This window comes from Cyprinus carpio, chromosome A25, assembly GCF_018340385.1.
Source record: "Cyprinus carpio isolate SPL01 chromosome A25, ASM1834038v1, whole genome shotgun sequence".
In the NCBI taxonomy this organism is placed as follows: domain Eukaryota; kingdom Metazoa; phylum Chordata; class Actinopteri; order Cypriniformes; family Cyprinidae; genus Cyprinus; species Cyprinus carpio.
In genome coordinates this window covers 9,871,952-9,891,748 of record NC_056596.1, presented here as the reverse complement: position 1 = coordinate 9,891,748, position 19,797 = coordinate 9,871,952, and the positions used below count along the sequence as shown (strand labels likewise).

Genomic DNA, 19,797 nt, shown 5'->3' with positions numbered 1-19,797 from the left:
AGCCTCCTCCTATACAGTAGAGGTCGCTGTGCATTTACTGTTGTCAGACTTGGCATCTGAAATATAGAAGAAGACGCCCATAGAGCGGCATGATCGTTGCGCAAATTCGATGTTTACTTGGACAACTAAATTAAAAATGCACTTTGCTTGATAATTTACCTTAATATATTTGTGCATCTCAACTTGTGATTTAAAAATGTCAACGCTTGTCTTGGACAATGGTGCGTACTTCGCTAAAATCGGGTACAGTCATGAGAAAGTCAGGTAAGGTCCTTTTATTATGCCTTCCCTTATTGTTCAAAATGATTTTATGGTCGTTATATTGAGCTAAATTGAGTCTAAATTTTTTTTTTATCCCCCCATTAGCTTTATCCCAAATTGCCAATTCCGTTCGAAGACCTCCAGGCTAAAAACATTCACTGCAAATCAGCTGGATGAAATCAAAAGACCCTCTGGACTCTTCTTCATCCTTCCCGTTTCAAAAGGTATGACCTCGATATGAATTATTATAAACTTTACTGCATGCTATATAAAGCGACTTGTGTCTTACTTCCTCTCTTTTGCATCTGTCTGTCAGGGGTATCTTGTAAACTGGGATGTGCAGCGCAAAGTCTGGGATCATCTGTTTGGAAAAGATATGTTTAAGGTACTTGAATGATTACAAACGTATCACGTTTTATGAATGTACAGTATGAGATATTGAGTCTGTTTGCAGGTGGACTTTGCGGATACCAACATTGTGATAACAGAACCGTACTTCAACTTCAGCTCAATTCAAGATACCATGAATGAGATTTTATTTGAAGAGTATCAGTTCCAGTCAGCACTCAGAATTAATGGTAAGTTTAGTGTACTAGGTTTCTGTAAGTGTTTATTCTATGAATCTGATGACGTCATCTCATCAATCAGCTGGATCTTTGAGTGCTCATCGATACTTCCATGAGAACAACTCTGAGCTGTGTTGCATTGTGGTGGACAGCGGCTTCTCCTTCACGCACATTGTTCCTTATTGCAGGGGAAGAAAGATGAAAGAGGGCATTTGCAGGTGAGCTGCTAATTAGCCTAATATAATTCTGTAAAGTTCTATAAGCGCTGAAGATTATTTTATTAATCTCCTTGCACTTCCTAGGATAAATGTTGGAGGAAAGCTGCTCTCCAACCATCTGAAGGAGATCATTTCATACAGGTAGGCTTTGCTCCATTTAAGTACATATATTCTTTGTCAGTTCTTCCTTACAGCAGATTTCTCCTTGAGCTTGTGACAATTTTGTCTTAAAGGCAGCTGCATGTGATGGATGAGACTTATGTGATCAATCAGGTCAAGGAAGATGTGTGTTATGTGTCACAAGATTTCTACAAGGACATGGAGATTGCACAGTAAGTTTGCATCAACTGGACTGTTGTGCATATATACATATACACCCACAAGCACACAAAATAAATACTTCTATTCAGCAAGGATGCATGAAACTGATCAAAACCCTTTAGAATTTTACAAAACATTTCTATTTCAAATAAATGCTGTTCTTTTGAACTTTCTGTCCATCAAAGTCTTCTGAAAAAATGTTTAGCGGTTTCCAGTAAAATACTAAGCAGCACTGTTGTACTGTTTTAAACACTATATTAAGAAATGTTTCTTGAGCAGCATATCAGAATGATTTCACATGAATAAATTACATTTTTAAAATATATTTTCAAAAAAACACTTATTTTAAATTGTAATAATATTTCACAATATTATTGTTTTACTGTGTTTTTGTATCAAATAAATGCAGCCTTGGTGAAAAAAAAAGTAGTATATATATATATATATATATATATATATATATATATATATATATATATATATATATTATATACATATATATATACAATATACATATATACATATACATATACATACATATATATATATATATATATATAAAATTTCACCAAGGCTGCATTTATTATTTAAAAATAAATAAATAAACATAAAAATTATATATATAGTATATATATATAATATATATATATATATATATATATATATATATATATATATATATATTTTATATTATTTTTTTTATTTTTTAATTCAAAAATCTTTTAGATGGTGTATAGTATATTTCATTCTGGTGATTTCACAGATTGAAAGGTGAAGATAATACAGTTATGAGAGACTATGTGCTGCCAGATTTCAGCTCTATCAAAAAGGGATTTTGCAAGGTAAGAAATTTAGTGTATAACAGTTCGATAATGCTGCGCCCTTATTCTTGTGAGTCTCAGAATTAAATCATGGTTTGAAAATGGCATACTATGAAAAATTGAAACACAGTACTTGCTTTTTTTTTTTTTTTTTTTACTTATCCAGCAATTTTTTATTCTTTATGTGCTGTAGCCTAGAGAGGAGATGAATTTTACTGGCAAATATAAAACTGGGGAGCAGATTTTGCGGCTCACCAATGAGAGGTTTGCAGTGCCAGAGATGCTCTTTCACCCCTCGGACATTGGCATTCAGGAGATGGGCATACCTGAGGCTTTGGTCAACTCCATTAACAACATGCCGGAAGGTAGGTTGCATCTCATTAGATGTATGCTTGGTTTCAAATGTTAATAACATTAAAAGTATGCTAATATAAGGCTCTTTTTATTTCCAGAGATGCAGCCCCACTTCTACAAGAACATTGTTCTTACTGGCGGCAACGCCTTGTTCCCTGGATACAGAGATCGGGTTTACAAAGAAGTCCGGGCACTTGCTCCTGTAGAATATCAAGTTTCTGTCGTTCTGCCACAGAAGTATGTTCGAAGGTTCCGAAAGAATGATTTACACTCATATTTTGTTAACTATGTAGACTGAATATCTGTCTTTTCTTCCCAGTCCTATTTGTTACCCATGGGAAGGAGGAAAGCTGTTGGCTGAAAACCCTGACTTTGAAGAGATGGTGGTCACACGAGAGGATTATGAGGAAAATGGACATTATGTGTGCGAGGAGAAGTTTGATATTTGATGCATATGAAGTGTCTGTCATCTTGTACAGAAAAATTGAACACTGCACATGTTTTGTATGAAAACTAAGCTGTACATTGTCGTACTATATATTTACACTCAATATTCCTCAAGTCAACAGGCCTTTTGACTTTAAATGTAATAATTTTGTTGTTTTCCCCCTTTTTTAAAGAACTTTGTGTATATATTAAAGTTATGTGAACTTTAGAAATAAAAGTACTTTTTTTTTTTTTTTTTTACTGAATCCAATTAATTAAATGATAAATATATGTTTAAGTTAAATACTTGACCAGCCTAATATTTTATATTTTGATCTTTGCTCATGAATATGAGGCACGTGGGTTGCGCGCGGTAAATCGTCCTCTTGCACTCAAAATAAAAACGGCGGGAAACCGCTTCAGAAACGCGCGAGTTCAAACCAACTCTTCAAACATTCTTGTCGTTTTCTGTTTATAAATGGATTACAGTATTTTATAATAATTTCTTTAAATACTTGCAGCGTAATAACATACAGTAGTGGAAGTTATTACATTCTGGATAGTTTTCTCACACACTCGTCAGGTAAGGTACATATGATTCTGTGGAGAATTTATAAAGTAACGTTAGCTCTTTTGCGAATAAAAATCGTTTTATATAACATGGTATCTGGTTTAAATAGTTTTCAAATACAGTTTTTCATTCTTCTGAACAATTATTTAATTTGATTTACAAGTTGGAGTTTGTATTTTGCTGCTTCTAATATTTAAATATACAAGACTACAGCAAAATATAGGTTACTCTTCATACAGCGAGACTATGGCAGCTTCCAGGAGGAAACAGAACAAGAAGACCAAACACACTGACTCCACAGACCTGAAAACCTTTGACTTCGACACTCTGGATGAAAAAAAAGGAAGTGGATCTGACGAGGATACGAGAGATGGTGTGCCTGTGAATTAGTTCATACCCGTTACGAAAAGATAATTGGTGGTCCATAATAAAGTGATGGCAGTAGAGGTTTTAACATGATATTTAAATGGTATTTCAAGGCAATTAGAAATATGTGAATTTATTAACAGGCTACTAAAAGAGATGTAATGATATTGAAGAATTATATTGAAATTATAAGTATGTATATAAGTATGTAATTTGCAATTTAATATAATTTCATAATAGTGTGTATATATACATATAACAAGTGATGTAGCTGTGAAGCTTGTTTGTATGTTGTTCTCATATTGTTACATTACAATTAGAAACTCTAATCATTGACAACCTGACCAAGAAAAGATCTGCAGATACATTTGTTGATGATGACCTTAATGCAGGTGTGGGGTAAGTACTGAGGTATATACACCTGGGCAAAGTTACGAAGCCCTTTCTCTGAAACGAGAAATTGTTTGTTGTCCTTTATTCCAGGAATGAGGTTCAAACTATGCTGGAAAGATTTGGTGGTAAGTGAAGCTCATATCGGATGCTTCAATGATAACAATATAATTCTAGCTGAAATAAAGGTCCCTAAATGTTTGCTTAATTAATATCGCTGGCTTTGAAATACTGTTTTATACTTATAAACATGCCCTGGGTGGCCTTTTAGCGGACATCAGCAAAGCAATGCAAACTAAAAGGAAACGCTTGGAGGTTCTCACCAAAAACTCCCTAAAGGGCAGCACTCAGAAACTGGAGCAAATGTGGAAATCCCAGCAGAATCAGAGGTGGATGAAAGCACTTTTATGGAAAATGACACGTTCTTCTTTATTCACTCCTGCTTTGATGTTCAAAAACATAAATGTTTTGTATTTTTTGCAGGCAAAAGCTGACACAAGATTATTCTCAGCAAGTTCTCTCTGTGCTTCAGCAGTGGGAGACCGATGTTCAGAAGTCTGAGGAGCAGGAGGAGAAACTGAATGTAAGTGCATATAAAAATGTAGCCAAGAAGTTGTAAAAGTTGAAACATGTCATTTCGGGGCACGGCATCACACTAAGGGAAAGGAAATGTTATGAGGATTAAGGGTCTCGTGAAATATATAATGCAACTTTTCTGGATATCTAGCAGCCATTTAGAGAGATTTGACGTAAGCGTCTCACACTTTGCCTTTGAACTTCCTAATTTCTGTTTTCACAGAATTTGTTTCGCCAGCAGCAGAAGCTCTTCCAGCAGGCGAGGGTCGTGCAAAACCAGAAAATGAAAACCATCAAAGACCTGTATGAGCAGTTTGTCAAGGTCACAGATGCCGTCATCACTTTAATGAATTGAAATTGAATCTTTTTTCATCATTTGGCTGACCGAGTGAGGTCTTTAATTTGTGTGCAGAACATGGAGGAGATGGAGAAAAGCCATGAAGCCTTCCTGCAGGGCACCCAGATGGAGCTGAGAAAGGAGATGGCCCTGCTGCAGAAGAAGATAATGATGGACACGGTGAGTGCTTCAACAAAAAGATTTCACACAGTTTAGACTCTGGGTATTACAAAGGTCTGCTGTGAAATGTGACGTATGCTACATTTTCAAGACAGGCTTGGTTTAGTTGTTAGAGCCCATTTATGAAAAACTGACAGAATTTCTATAAATAGTTCATAAAACTATTTTACGCATTGTATATTCAGATAAATGTAATAATTTATGTAAGAATAGTTTCATGATAACTGCAAGTTTTATTTTATTTTTACAGCAACAACAGGAGATGGCCACTGTTCGGAAGTCCCTACAATCCATGCTGTTCTGAAAACATCTTTCTGTTCTTTTTAAAAATGAATGTAAAAGTTGTTTGTATTTTTTTACATCACTTTGTTCATTTTAATTCATAATTGTATAATAATAATATGTAAATTAATTTTTTCCAGTGTCAGTAGTAAAGATCCTATAAATAAATTTCCTTTTTTTTTTCTTTTGAGGCATGTTGTTTGCAGTTTGGACTTAACAAAACAATATAGAGAGGGTAAATTTCTCTATATTGTCTAAAAGAAAAGACAGACTGTACATTTTAAATATGTTTATCTGCTTAATAAATTTATGATTACATTAACATTTTGTGCAAGCTGAGAGACATGCACGAAAAGTCACTTTATGTGTGTGTGTGTGTGTGTGGTTTTATATATATACAGTACAATATATATATATATATATATATATATATATATATATATATATATATATATATATATATATATATATATATGTATGTATGTATGTATGTATGTATATATAACATTTGAACAAATTATAGCTATTTATATAAGGTTAAGTAAAAAATGCTAACATGTCAGGGTCCTTTAAGTTCAAAACGAACCATCCATGTGCCGGAAGTGGTGTAGGTTAACCGGAAAAAACCCATAGTTCTATGGCGGTGTTTTCTATTGTGACTTGGCTCTTCGCCGACGCGGTATGATCTAAGTGAAGATTTACGCTTTTCGTAGTGGTATGTTACGTGAAGATGGTGAGTAAAGTTAACGTATTTTAATTTCGCAATAAAAACAGGAAGTTTTTGTAAACTATGTCCATATAGGCGATCTTAATGTAATGTGGCTTGCTAACCGGTTGCCAGCTTTTTCGATTAAACGTCGAATCCAAGCGATCACAGATTAGTTTGACTCCTCAGTAACTTACTGTTGTTATTACAAACACGCGGAGGAATGCCTGTCAGTGAATAACATTAACATTGTTTCACTAGCAGAAGACTGTACGTTTCAACATATCACCAAAATATGAAGTTTAAAATATTTACACACGATATCGTAATTGTGCAGCCCTTAAGTCTAAATGCGTTTTAAGCGGCTTTTTAAGTATCTTTCTGCGTTGTTTATTTTTCCTTCCCAGAAAATTCAGCACACAGTCTGTCAGCTGTAACCAAAGTGTACATACATTAAGCCATAATCAGAGACATGGATGACATCCAGGAGAGCTCAGAGCCCGGCAGTCCTCCGTACAGTCCCCGGATGAATAATGCCTGTCTATTAAATCCTGTTTGAAGAAAGTGGACATTCTCATGAACTCGCCACTCTTGTTCCCCACAACCCCACGAAAACCCTATTTAGCAAAAAAAATAGAAAAAAAAAAGAAAAAAACTGATTTATTTGTGTTTTTTTTGCAATGTAATTTGCCTTGTAATAGACCATTTATAATAATGATAGAAATGACAAGAGTCTTCCTTACTTTACAGCCTCCTGACTCACAGAAGAAAACGACATTCACAGAAAGATGACGACAGGAATGTGGTATGAGAAAAAGGGCAGAATGCCATATTATGATACAACCCTGTTTTTGCATTATGTATTGCATGCAGTATGCACATTACAATAATTCTCTGTGTGCATAGAATACATTTCCTTAAATATGTAGTATGTGGCAAAGCATGCTGTAGAATAATGTTACCCACAATGCAGTGTGCTTGACCTTTCATTTCCAACGCTGAAAAGAAATAATGAAGTATTATGAAATGAAAAACAACTATTTTTATATATTATATAATATGCCAAATAACCAATTTTTCCTAAAATGTAAGAAATGCAAAAACATATTTTGCAATGAAAATTGCTAAACAATTATTTTTATTATATAAAATAAAAAATATATAAAATAACCATTTAGCACAGTTATTTAAAAAAAATGCAAAATATTAAATATTTATAAAATTAAAAACAAATTACAGCTAAAAATGCTAAATAATTTTATATATTAAAAAAGCAAAATAAACATTTATTTATAAAATGTTTGCAAAATTATTTTACAACTAAAGATGCAAAATAATAATTTTATGTATGATTTAAAATACAGTTAACTTTGGAAAGAATACGTTACACTTAAAAATGCAAAAGCAGTTTTTATTATTTTGTTGGATTATTTTTCATTATTTTATTATTCTGCTTAATTACACATGCAATGTGTAAACAATATTCTGGCTGCAATTTGAAATTGTGTAATTAGAAGTACATAATACTGGAGTACTGTTTCACATACCATTTAAAAAAATAAAAAAATAAATTAGTAAACACTCTGGCATGCCAGAGTATGCCAGTTCTAGTATAGCATTCATAAGAAATTCAGTCTTTTTGGAATTGTTATTCATAATATTTTTATGCTTGGTTAAGTCAACATCATCCTGTTCAGCAAAATGGGAAGGACAAGAACACATTCAAGGATACCTCAGCACCACTCCAAGCTCCCAGAGAACGATGAAGCGGCGCAGGCTGGAGGACTCGAGTGCAAGCACGCTACGTGGACACTCTACAGTTACACCGGTAGCAAACAGATTTGTAACGGCTTCGTCTCTTTTATCCTCTGATTTTACATGGTTGGAGTCTCCACGTCCAGCAACCTCCTGTGCTTCTCGTGTTTCTGCATCTTCCAAGCCCTCGTCCTCAGCTGGGTCTTTCACGTGTGCACTGGATCAAAGTAGTGACCCGGGATATTTAAATGAACTGCTAGTGATGGGTCACACCTCTAAGCAAAAGACATCGAACACCAGCAATGGAAGGGAACAGAGCTCCAAAAAGACCATCTATAGAAAGACCAAATCTAAAGCCTCTAAAAGTACATCAGCACACACTCCTTTACATGCAATAGAGTATGAAGCTTCACTGCTGGATGCAGGTACGGATAACCAGGATCCACACATTTAAAGGAATAGTTCCCCCAAAAATGAAAATTTGCTGAATATGTACTCACCCTTAAACCATCTAAGATGTAGGTGAGTTTGTTTCTTCATCAGAACAGATTTGTAGAAATTTAGCATTAGATCATTTGCTCAATTCATCAGTTGTTCAGGATCCTCTGCAGTGAATAGGTGCCGTCAGAAAGAGAGTCCAAACAGATGATAAAAACATCACAATAATCCACACGACAAGAAGTCCATTAATTAATGACTTGTGGAAGGAAAAGCTGTTTAAATCCATCAAGGCGTTTTAAGTTTAAACCATTGTTTCCGGCTAAATTTCAAGTCCTCTATCCATAAAATATCTTCACATATATTCTGATGAAGAAACAAACTCATCTGCATCTGGAGTACATTTTCAGCAAATTTCATTTTTGAGTGAACAATGTTTTTAAATGTCAGGAGGATATTGCTTAGTGTCTTTTCTGTAATAATTTTTTTTGCTCCGTTTGTTTATAGCAAAGAGAATGCAAGAACCAGTGCGTTCACCTGTATGTCAGATACCAGAAGACTTTGTTCTTATTGAAGATGATGCTGATGATGCGGTTGAGAGCATGGTCCGCTCCGTGCAGATGGCTGAGGATGAAGCGTATGCCAAAAGCCTTCAGGTACAACTCACTCTCCTGATCCTTATTGAGGAACAATAGAAAAGTGACTAACTCAGTTATTCTGGTGTTTGCAGGAACAGTTTGATATGGAGGAGAGAATGGAGCAGCAGAGGCTACAGAGCAGATCGTCAAACAGAGACAACCACATGGTCAGTTTGGGTTTTTGCTTTATTCTTATTGCTGTTTCTTTGGAGCACTGAATCATGGTGATCATACGGCAACGAAAAGTGATGGTTTCGTGCAGGTTGATCCGTATGTTGGCTTGGGCTGGATCTCTCCTTGGGCCTCAATGATCAACTCTGCATCATTCTCACACGGCTCCTCTGAGCTTTCAGAGCTGCAGCAGGTCATCTTTGGAGAGCAACCCCGTAAGTCACCATACATGAGGCAAATATAACCGCTCAAACAGAAATCATTTGATTTCATTCATTTGAATTAAACACAGGTTTTAATCAGTTTCAAAAAGCATAAAAATCATAATTATGTATAAAATATTAATTATATAAATGAATTGTATAAACTTCAAAAACATTAATATATTCATAATTTTCCTATAACTAATAAATTATAATACATATTATGCATTTAATGTCACAAATTAATTTTCTATCTATCTATATATAGGAGGATCTTGGTGAGAATAAGAGCATGCATATATATCTATATATATATATATATATTTTGGGTTGGTTTTTTAACTATGCTCAACCAAGACTGCATATATTTGATCAAAAATACAGTAAAAATAGCAAAGCAAAAATTTTTTGTTTTTTTCAGCAATACAGTGCACCCTTAATTAAAAAATAAAATCTATTCTGTAGATGGAAAAATCTCCATACAAGTTATTTGGGAATTTAAATTTTTTTCTACTTGTTACTTTACACTTTTTGTTCTAAAATGTTTATTTACTATTTATTTAAGCTTTTTAAGGTATCTAATATTTTGACTTAAATTTCCATGATCTAAATATCCTTAAGAATTAAAAGTGTGTTGGCCTTCTTGCATTATTATGCTTTTAAATTATGATTATATATTTAGTGGCATAAAATGGTCTTAAAATGATAATACTATTGTTTATAGCTATTATTTCTGGGGCAATATATCTCACAACAAAAAGTTTTTTTGATTGAACAGGCAGACAACAGGGCCGCCGTCAAACCGACAGAACTCGCAATTCCCGGCGCAGACAAGCTTCTCGCTTGCAGATGGATTTGTTTGATGACAGTCAGGGAAATAATTATGAGGTTTGATTTAATTTAATTCGCAAAAATCACATGCTTGATTACAATTATAACATGTTTCCTTATCTCTGATATTATCTGTTGCTTTGTCAGGCTCTCTTAGCGTTCGAGGAGCAACAAGGTGCTGTAGCAGCAAAGAACACTCTGACAAAGGCCGAGATCGAACGGCTTCCCGTGAAAAAGTACGATCCCGCACACAGCGCAGGAAAGACAGAGTAAGTCACAGAAGAGAACGCAACAAAAGAGATTTTTCCATAATGCAGTATTTTAATCTACTCTCTTTACAGTTGCCAGATCTGTTTCAGTGCGTACAATGCGGGTGAACGACTCCGGATCCTTCCATGTCTCCATGATTACCACGTCAAATGCATCGACCGCTGGCTAAAGGTCTAGCTCGCTTTAACAACACAATCCCGTAATTCATTTTTACAGTCGCATTTTGCTAATCATTTTCTGTGTTTCTAACAGGAGAACGCCACATGTCCAATCTGCAGAGCGGATATATCAGAGTGTGGTGGTTTTTCTTGAGCTCACAACTTCAGGACTCAGAATCTACCTCACAGCTGGTCATTTGACCCCGTCTGATTTTTAAACAGTCTTATTTTGAGTGTTATTAAAATATTTTACATGCAAAATATCGTCCAAGGTTGGAACCAGCATAAAGCACTGCCAAGCACTGTTTTATTTAGAAAAATCCTTCTAAGATATATCAGACATGACTGTATCACACTATTGGCAACAAACCTGTTACGACACTGTTAGCAATAGCTAAACTTGAATTTTTGACTTACAAATAAAATCACTTTATATACACCTTTTGTCCATTTTTATTATTACAGATAAAATGTGTAATTAGGAGAATAAATGATATATGTTGCTGTTACAGTCGTTCTATCGCTGTTGTTTATGTAAATATCAGGCAGCATGCGATGTAGCATGTGATTTTATTCACTCAGTCTCGTAATATCGGTTCTTCAAGGCTCTGTACTTCCGGGGGTAACAGAGGGCCTCGAGCTCTTTCAGCACAAATTCTGCTCGGCTGATGAGCTCTTTGATCTTCTCGGGGTCAAACACATTATTCGGCAAACGCAGCCCTCAGTCTGTCTCTGAAATAGTCAGCTCCTTTCGAATACTCCCGTCCAAGAAACAGCAAATTCAAGCAGAAGAATCAGAAGACAGGATTATGAATCTCTAAGCCTGGAGTCACAGATGTGTGCGGAATGGGGGATTTTTTTTCATACTTTAATATGTCTATTCTCTTAATATAAATGAAGACTATGACTTAATATAGTTAGTCGATATTGGGCAGATCAGGGCTAGTTGTCAATTTTAAGTCCAACGAATACTGTTTAATCTTGGTTTGTTTTTCTAGGTAATTTTCTGTAAAAGGTTTTTTCGCTACAAAAAAAAAAAAAAAACTAGTAACGTCTCAGCAGATCAGACCAATCTTTTGCTTAGCTTGTACCGATATAATACTATACACATATATATGTGTGAACAGATTTTTTATTTATTTATTTTTTTAATTTGAGTATAGTTAAGATTTGCATTTCTGTAGATTTATAAGCTTTATATTTCACAATAAATACAAGCACGCACAGAATCGTAATTTTAATCAGAACTTTGTAGTAACTATGATTAAAACACCTGGGACAACTTTTAATTTCTGATTTCAAGTTTACATGAAAATTATAAGAGGGGTTTGCTACAGTCAAGAAGAAAAATTAGATTAGTGAATATGGAATATTATAAATTTTGTTTTCATGACATTTCAAAGCAGAAGGGGGCAGCGTACTCACAGTGTAACTAAGTCGATACACTAGCTGGTTACAAATAGTATGTTATTACATAAACACATTATATATATATTAAAAAATATATTACTTTTACTTTCTGACCACAGACAGCTTGTAGTGAAACAAAAGAAAACTAAACAAAACACAGCTACACATGAATGCAGAAAATAATTTATTTAGACCAGTCCATAGGAAGACACCTTATAATTGCGGATTAGGAGCACAGTGTACAGATAATGGTTTTGAGTTAGTCATTTGCTTTTTGTAGCTAAATGTCCTGCCAAGAGCATATGAAACTGATTCCAAATGTTATTTATTGAAGCAAGGGCATTCAAATAATGTCCAATACACACCTTTTTGAGTTGCAAAATATATAGATCTACCTACTCTTACACATCACCAGTGGCCTTTCATTTTTGGCATGTGATTTCCAAAAATAACCTGGACATCTTTTACAGAGGAGCACAATCCATAGTTGCAAAATTCATAATGAGATGCTTCTTCACTCTACAACATTCATGCATTTCACATCCTTAGTGCCAATACATGCATTTTTTCCTGTAAACTAATTAGGACATACAAAACACACACCTTGGAGAAAAAAACCCAAGTGTGTTCTCTTCTTTGCTATTTGATTTTAAGGCATAGAAATCTTACAAAAACACTCTTTATAACCTGAAACAAATACAAAAGTGTGTGCCAATATGACAAATGGAGAAGCAGACTGTGAGCGGTGGTCTGCAGAGTGAAGGCACTAGTAGAAACGTGAGCTTCTCTCGGTCCTCTCTGATTCCAGACAGTATTCACGGATTGCTTCATGGGAGACGTGTGTCTACTGATGTCTTTAATAATTGGCTCGTAGTCGTTTGTTTTCCTCTCCAGTCTTTCTATCTCCTCGATGAGTGAGTCGTTCACAGAGTACTTCTCGATCAGACCGTGGATTTCATTCTGGAAAAGATGAGTGCCATGATTAAAGGGGCGTAATAGTTACTTTGTAACATTTTTAAAGCTACTTAATTATTGATTTGGTCTGTAAAAGAAAAAAAATGTACCAGCTGAATATAGAACTGCCGAACCATCTCCACCTGTAGATTGATAATGTCTCTATGACAGGTGTCCCTGAGGAAACAACAAGAACAGTCACCAATGACTAAATCACTGTAACGAATACATAATGAACATATGTATTTATGTATTTAATTTGTAAAAATATTGTGTGAGAATCAAATCAGCATATTAAAATTATTTCTAGAGGATCATGTGACACTGAAGACTGGAGTACTGATGCTGAAAATTCAGCTTTGCATCACAGAAATATATTACATTTGAAAATATATTACAATAGAGAACAGTCATTTTAAATTTAAATAAGTGATCTCTAGATTACTCTTAAGAAATCTGTGTTAACTCACCTGAAGTCCTCCAGTGCCTCATGGATCATATTACGGACAAAGTCCATCTGATCGGAGGTGAGTGGAGCTCCACGGCCCTCAGCTCCAGATTCGACTGCTGCCAGATTTAGATCAAAACATCCGTCACTCACTGTGTCCCATTAATGCTGCGTTTGCAACTGCAAATCTTCACGCACATATCAGATCTTCTGACCATATCTAATTATGGTCTTCTGACCATATCTGGCCTTTATTATTGGAAAACCAGCTCCTGAATGTTGTGCAATTTCTTACCAATATATAAAGTTTCCACCTCAATAAAATGCGAGCACATACAGCACGCCAGCATTAAACTGCTGTCTTTATGGGCAAACATGCCACCCTTGCATTGTGGTGGCTTGGAGTTCTGAGCAAAAATTCTGTTCTATGTCAGATGTGAGCAAAAAAATCTTTTTGCGTCAGTGTAAACACAGCCTAAAGCAACTTTTAATCTAACTGTGGCCCATTCAAACACACCTGGTGCAGCAGCAGCAGAAGGAGCTCCGCTGACTGGCGAGTCATAGATGAGCTGGGAGGGCAGATCTCTCCTCTGACTGGGCTCAGGTGTGTTGAACGGCTGCACGGACTGAACACGTGTGCTCTGAGCAGCAGGGGGCGTGGTTATGGCATCACAGTCCTGCTGGAGGACGTTCTTCTTCTCCACCTGTCAATAATACAAAAAAAAAAAAAAGTTGAATTTATGAATACAAAAAATTGTTGGATGATAAACAAAATGAGTTGGACCTTGTTGCCGTTCTGTAAATCAGTCTGTTGCAGTGGGGTAGTGCTGGGCTCCTCCTCTTTGATTGGTGGAGGAGTCTGAACCACAGAGGGACTGTAGCAGCGACTGCCTGGAGTGCCCAAAGGCGTCTTCCTCTGGGACGAGCCACCAGGAAAATGAGGTAGGTATTCAAAGTCTAGTAACACAGTGAATGCTAATGTTGGTAAACATCAATGAAACCTTGTTATTTCATTGTTCTTATTATGCTCATTACAGCTGATTAGTTAATACAAACTTGCCTTTTTTTCCACTTGATACATCACTCAGTCTGTGCCCTTTATACTCTAAAGAGATAATTAGCAAATAAACAGTAAATATATGTGTGTGGAATAAATAAAATTTTTGTTAATACTTTAATTTATACTTTTAAAAATTGATCAAAAGTGACAGCAAAGCTTTTATAATGTTACAAAATACTTCTATTTAAAATGCTGCTGAAAATAGAAGCATAATGTTGAAAAAAATGTATCCTGGTTTCAACAAAAACATTAAGCAGCACAGCTGTTTTTAACAACGATAATATTAAGATATGTTTCTTGAGCGGCAAATCAGCATATTAGAATGATCATGTGATATTGAAGACTGAAGTAATAACTGCAGAAATTTCAGCTTTGCATAACAGCAATAAATTACATTTTAAAATATATTACAACAGAAAACAGTTATTTTAAATGTAATAATATTTCATAATATTACTGTTTTTGCTGTATTTCTGTTTAGGTTATGTGACTTTAAAAATATGAAAAATCTACAAACAAGTAGAAGAAAAATCTGCCTACAGTACATAGGCATATATTAAATGTAGTGGGCAAGGCTGTGAAAGAGCAGTTGGAAAAGTTGCCTCACCATCTCGTACAGGTGAAAAGATGTCCAAGCTGTTTCGGCCGACTCTGAACCGGTCTGTGCTGTGCTGGCCTTCCCCTTCCCTCGAGAACATATCTATACTGCCTCCTAGAGACAAGAGAGAAATGCCAAAAAACATTTAGCCATGTAATTAATATACAACAATCATAATCTCTTGAACTCTCTCATTTATGACTGAACATAATAAAAAATACTCACCATTTCTTGAAGTCGGCGTATCAGCCAAACCATGTGTTTTGAAACCTGTAGAGAGGATGCACAAGCCCAGAAAGGGACCATAAAAAGACAAGACAGATGAAGAAAAAACAAAATGCAAAAAATGCAAAAGAAGTGATCTTACCATCATTAAGAGGGGAGAAAATATCCAGGTTTAGGCTGTTCCGACCGATGCTGCTAAATTTCTCCACATTCGGTAGCTGACCTTGGCTGTGCTGACCCTCCGCCTCTCTGGAGAACACCTCACCAGCAGTACCTACAAAGACAAGACATTCAGTACCTATAAAACCATTACAAAAGCTATAAACAAGGCTTTAAAATGCTGACTGACCTAACCAAATATGACTGAATAAGGAATAAAACATTCTATAGACATTAAAAGGAATGTTTACCTGTGACTTGGGCTTGTCCGTCACCAGGAAATTCAGAGCCAGGCACACCGGGTGGGACTGTAGATGTTGGAGTGGAGGGTCCCGTCTGCTGACCGCCCAGTTTTACTGAAATCCTCTTATTTGATTGAGAAGACTTGCTGGATGTTTTAGTGGACTGTGGAAACAGGGCTTGGGTTTTCATATCAACTATAATCAGAATCAGTTTCAATAATCCTGAATAGTTGAATGTATGGGCAACATTCTTTTAAATAATTAGATGTTACAAAAATTAAAATAAATAAAAATAAAGAAAATCATAATACATTCAAATTTAAGTAAATTATTTGATTTCATTGCATGTTAAAACTAAAGATATTAAAAAATTTAATAAAATAAAAAATATTAAATTAGCTAAAAATGAGAATTAAAATATTATTAATATTACATCAATAAAAATACTACATTAAGTTAATTCAAACTAATTAAATAAAATTAATTTCACACAAAACTGCATGATACATAACAATCAATCAATTAAAATATATTCTCAATCAGAATTTCTAAGCTATATCAGAAGTTACCAAAAAATAAACAAATAAATAAACAAATGTTTGCATGATATTTTTTATCCCCACATTTTGAATGATAAGGAAATGAGTCAGTTTAACACACACACACAAAAAAAAATGACATGAAACCAAGAGTGGTTCTGAACAAATAACACAGAGAGCTGTACCTTTAACTTGGAGGTGGAGTTCTGGAAGCGAATGCAGGTCACGGACGTCTTGTGAGCCGTGGTGATTTTGACCGGCGCACTGAGGTTTCTCAAATCGTACAGGTAAATTCTGCCCTGTGTTGAGCCCACAACCAGTCCAGCTCCATCTGGAGTAAAATCAATGGCTGTGAGTGGAGACTCCACCTGCTTGTTACGAAACACCCTGCGGAGATAAGCACACATTAAATTGATAAACAAGTCAAAACCAAACTCCAGTGTCCAAACTGCTTATTAAATGTGATGTTTTCTCTTACATTTTGCTGGAGGTGTCATAGCAGACAATCTTCTTATCAAGCCCCACAGTGATGAAGAGCAAATCATTGGCCGGAGAGAAGGCCAACCCTGAACATGGGGCTTTGTGCGCCCCCTCGAACAAGTGCAGCTCCTTTTGAGTGTTAGCATCCCAGAGTGCCACAGAGCCACTGTCAGACACCGTGCCCAGCAGAGACCTCTTCACCAGCGAGTACCTCAGATCATGGATGGGCTGACAAGAGATCACGTTGTATTTTATACTAGGGCTACCTGATTAATCGAAATGAAATCACCTGACCAGAATAAAATCTAGATGGTTGAACATCTGAAACAGAAGAAACTGTCAAATAAAGCAAAATCTTCCTCAATTTCTTTAATTTACAGTGAAATATTACAGTAGTAATATTTCTAATTTATACAAAACTGAACTGAGGACAATTAAAATATTTAGTTTACTTTGGTTCACTCACTATATTTTGTAAGACTAAAAATGTCAAACTCACCACATTTGGCCCATGGCCGAAGGGTTTGCTGGACAGGTTGGTTGTGATACTGTGGAGGATGATTTCTCCACTAGTGGAGCCTGATGCTATGTAGCTATCGCCTCCATTAAAAGATACACATGTCACTTCCTCCTTGTGGTCCTATACAGAAAGAGACATGGATCAGGATGGATTAGGATGTGGCTGATTCCACCGATGACTGTTTATTGACTGTATTATAGCTTCTTGGGGGAACATACTTCCAACAAACTTCCCACTGAATGTCCTTTGAAATTTTCAAACATGCTTAAAATATGTTTGTGACCATGTGATACCTTAAGGCTTCGGTGCAACCTTTTTGTCTTTAGGTCCCAGATGTTAACCGTGTTATCCAGTCCTCCGCTGACCAGGAACTGTGACGTGGAGTTCAGACTAACACGGGTTTGTTTTTTCTACAAACAGAAGGCCATTATGAAACATACATGAACCAAGATATATTTAGATATATATATAGAAGATATCAAGGTCCTCAGCTCACCCCTTCACCCAGCTCCATCACTGGAACTGGAGATGACTTGAGACTGGACACCACCAGCTTGTCCCCTATACTGCTGGCACTGACCAAGTACTGGTCTGAACACTGTCAAGGCAAACACCTTCCCATCCACGAAAAAATAAATATGCACCATGTTTGTCCAACTCAGGGACTTTCCATCTCTTAGATGCCACGGACCCCTAAATATAATCATCATCATGCAAGGGACCCCATTTCAAAATTTAAAAGGCAGCTATATATTTTCATGTATAAAGACACAATTTAGAATCATTTAAATTGGTATACTATGCCAATTTAAAATATTATTCTGAAAATATTTAGTTTCTATTAAGTGAAAATATTTTTTCTTTTGATTAACTATAATACTGTACTGTTTTTATGTATCATTATTAATCTGAATCTAGTTTTTAATATATATATATATATATATATGTGTGCTTGCGTATTTTATTTTATTTATTTCAATCAAATATTTTATCCATTTACTTTATTTTATTTAAATATAATTATGTTAATACAATTTTATTATTTTTAATATAATTTACAATAATAATAACATTTTTACACAATTTTTTCTACACTTTTCTCCAAGAGTCCAGAGAAAATTTCACACTTCGCTTGGTAAACATGGTTGTCCTTGGAAATATCTCTTCAAAAATATACGCTCCAAACACACATGATCAATGTCGACTGGCATTGCTGTGGGTGAATGATGCTCAGAATGCTTGTGGGAATGATTTAGAGTGACAGTGATAGAGGATACTGCTGCTGCTCCAGCACACTTGAGCCACTGGATGCGTGGCACTGTGAGGGTTGAACTGCTCCAGCACCGTCATGGAAGTCGAGTCCCAGATCTTCAGACAGTCACCTGACGACACCAACCGCGTGACGTCCTCCATAGCAACGGCTGCCAGGAGACAAAAGATGGACAGCTGTCAGGCGCGCGACCTACCGCGTGCACTGTTGACAAGAATCCCGAATGCTTGTACAGGGATAATAGTTACAAACAATCGTGTAGTATTGCACTTTTAAGCATTATTATGTCATTGTTGTCCCTTTTCAGATTAGCAAATAATTAAAACGTTCTGTATAGCCACCAATTTATTTTTACATTTTGTTACTGGTAGTCTGAATTGTTATTTAGAGTCTGAATTATGCCTTTATGACTAAGTTACTTGCAAGTTAGCCGAAAGGGCAATGCAGCTACGTTAGTTCATGCAATCTTCTTTAACTTTAGTTAGAACATAATCAAATTCAGTTACATAAAAGCGACTGTAACAGCTAATTCTGATAAAAATAAACATTAGGATGAATCCGTAACGGTCGTTAAAAGACTTTTACTCTCCAATTCGCACTTTTCTGTTGTTGTTCGTGATGTTGTGCTAATAGTTTCTGCATTCATCAGCTGATTAGCGACAGCTAGCTACTTACCCTTGGTTTAGACTATAAAAGTTGCGGGAAAAATGAGGGATATGCTCGTAAAAAAAACGTCACAATACATCCACGGTAGTTGAACGGATGAGTCCTTTTATTTGAAAATAAAACTTTGGCATATCAATAAAGTTTGAACATCCGTGGCTCCAGTAAGGTACCGCCACTACGGCGCGCCGCTGGGTTCAAAAACAGGAAACGTTCGGAATTTCGTTTCGTTAATGCAGCAACGCCTGTGTGAGGAAGGCAAGTCGTTTCGTTCATGTGTCAAAGTTTAACACGTCTGTGAAGGAATATGCATTCAAATGTTTGTAGTGCTGTTAAATAAAAGTAAACATAAGTTATTTTTCAATAAGACCAACAGAACACGTACTAGAA

At 35.5% G+C, this 19,797-nt stretch overlaps 4 protein-coding genes across 7 annotated transcripts; 3 read left to right on the top strand and 1 right to left on the bottom strand.

The window, feature by feature from the left end:
* The first annotated feature begins 34 nt into the window (after nt 1-34).
* LOC109085150 (actin-related protein 6-like) lies at nt 35-3,220 on the top strand. 2 transcript variants are annotated; one of them, XM_042715397.1, is made up of 11 exons: nt 35-264; nt 367-475; nt 578-646; nt 716-839; nt 910-1,045; nt 1,130-1,186; nt 1,279-1,377; nt 2,130-2,208; nt 2,381-2,552; nt 2,640-2,778; nt 2,861-3,220. In XM_042715397.1, the coding sequence occupies exons 1-11, from the start codon at nt 197-199 to the stop codon at nt 2,988-2,990; spliced, it is 1,182 nt and encodes a 393-aa protein (XP_042571331.1). In that variant the 5' UTR covers nt 35-196; the 3' UTR covers nt 2,991-3,220. The 2 variants fall into 2 exon arrangements, with proteins under 2 accessions (XP_042571331.1, XP_042571330.1); XM_042715396.1 differs by having other exon boundaries at nt 49-264; nt 367-485.
* Nucleotides 3,221-3,347: 127 nt separating this feature from the next.
* On the top strand, nt 3,348-5,897 carry LOC109085149 (synaptonemal complex protein 3-like). 3 transcript variants are annotated; one of them, XM_042715401.1, is made up of 9 exons: nt 3,348-3,550; nt 3,762-3,911; nt 4,225-4,303; nt 4,388-4,422; nt 4,566-4,683; nt 4,778-4,877; nt 5,094-5,192; nt 5,283-5,387; nt 5,638-5,897. In XM_042715401.1, exons 2-9 carry the CDS (start codon nt 3,785-3,787, stop codon nt 5,689-5,691), a joined length of 717 nt encoding a protein of 238 aa, XP_042571335.1. In that variant the 5' UTR covers nt 3,348-3,550; nt 3,762-3,784; the 3' UTR covers nt 5,692-5,897. The 3 variants fall into 3 exon arrangements, with proteins under 3 accessions (XP_042571335.1, XP_042571334.1, XP_042571333.1); XM_042715400.1 differs by having other exon boundaries at nt 3,745-3,911; nt 5,638-5,896; XM_042715399.1 differs by having other exon boundaries at nt 3,349-3,550; nt 3,778-3,911; nt 5,638-5,885.
* Nucleotides 5,898-7,088: 1,191 nt separating this feature from the next.
* Nucleotides 7,089-11,278, top strand: LOC109060841 (E3 ubiquitin-protein ligase RLIM-like). Its single transcript, XM_042715395.1, has 9 exons — nt 7,089-7,180; nt 8,054-8,555; nt 9,076-9,224; nt 9,299-9,373; nt 9,469-9,592; nt 10,359-10,468; nt 10,559-10,680; nt 10,753-10,852; nt 10,934-11,278. The coding sequence occupies exons 2-9, from the start codon at nt 8,138-8,140 to the stop codon at nt 10,991-10,993; spliced, it is 1,158 nt and encodes a 385-aa protein (XP_042571329.1). The 5' UTR covers nt 7,089-7,180; nt 8,054-8,137; the 3' UTR covers nt 10,994-11,278.
* Nucleotides 11,279-12,705: 1,427 nt separating this feature from the next.
* On the bottom strand, nt 12,706-19,616 carry LOC122135585 (protein NEDD1-like). Its single transcript, XM_042715390.1, is given in 18 exon segments — nt 12,706-13,140; nt 13,143-13,209; nt 13,314-13,380; nt 13,674-13,770; nt 14,169-14,355; nt 14,436-14,608; nt 14,712-14,756; nt 15,319-15,423; nt 15,535-15,579; nt 15,677-15,808; nt 15,945-16,098; nt 16,660-16,861; nt 16,953-17,182; nt 17,454-17,594; nt 17,768-17,884; nt 17,971-18,065; nt 18,752-18,895; nt 19,420-19,616. Coding segments are annotated over 17 exon segments (2,028 nt in total). The 5' UTR covers nt 18,888-18,895; nt 19,420-19,616; the 3' UTR covers nt 12,706-13,105.
* Nucleotides 19,617-19,797: the final 181 nt, after the last annotated feature.

Coding starts and splice junctions, on each gene's coding strand:
- LOC109085150 (XM_042715397.1), top strand. CDS start 197: ATGTCAACGCTTGTCTTGGACAATGGTGCGTACTTCGCTAAAATCGGG. Junction 647..715: donor TTGGAAAAGATATGTTTAAG/GTACTTGAATGA, acceptor GTCTGTTTGCAG/GTGGACTTTGCGGATACCAA. Junction 2,779..2,860: donor TCTGTCGTTCTGCCACAGAA/GTATGTTCGAAG, acceptor TTTTCTTCCCAG/TCCTATTTGTTACCCATGGG.
- LOC109085149 (XM_042715401.1), top strand. CDS start 3,785: ATGGCAGCTTCCAGGAGGAAACAGAACAAGAAGACCAAACACACTGAC. Junction 3,912..4,224: donor TGACGAGGATACGAGAGATG/GTGTGCCTGTGA, acceptor CATTACAATTAG/AAACTCTAATCATTGACAAC. Junction 4,423..4,565: donor TATGCTGGAAAGATTTGGTG/GTAAGTGAAGCT, acceptor GTGGCCTTTTAG/CGGACATCAGCAAAGCAATG.
- LOC109060841 (XM_042715395.1), top strand. CDS start 8,138: ATGAAGCGGCGCAGGCTGGAGGACTCGAGTGCAAGCACGCTACGTGGA. Junction 10,681..10,752: donor CACAGCGCAGGAAAGACAGA/GTAAGTCACAGA, acceptor CTCTCTTTACAG/TTGCCAGATCTGTTTCAGTG. Junction 10,853..10,933: donor GCATCGACCGCTGGCTAAAG/GTCTAGCTCGCT, acceptor TGTTTCTAACAG/GAGAACGCCACATGTCCAAT.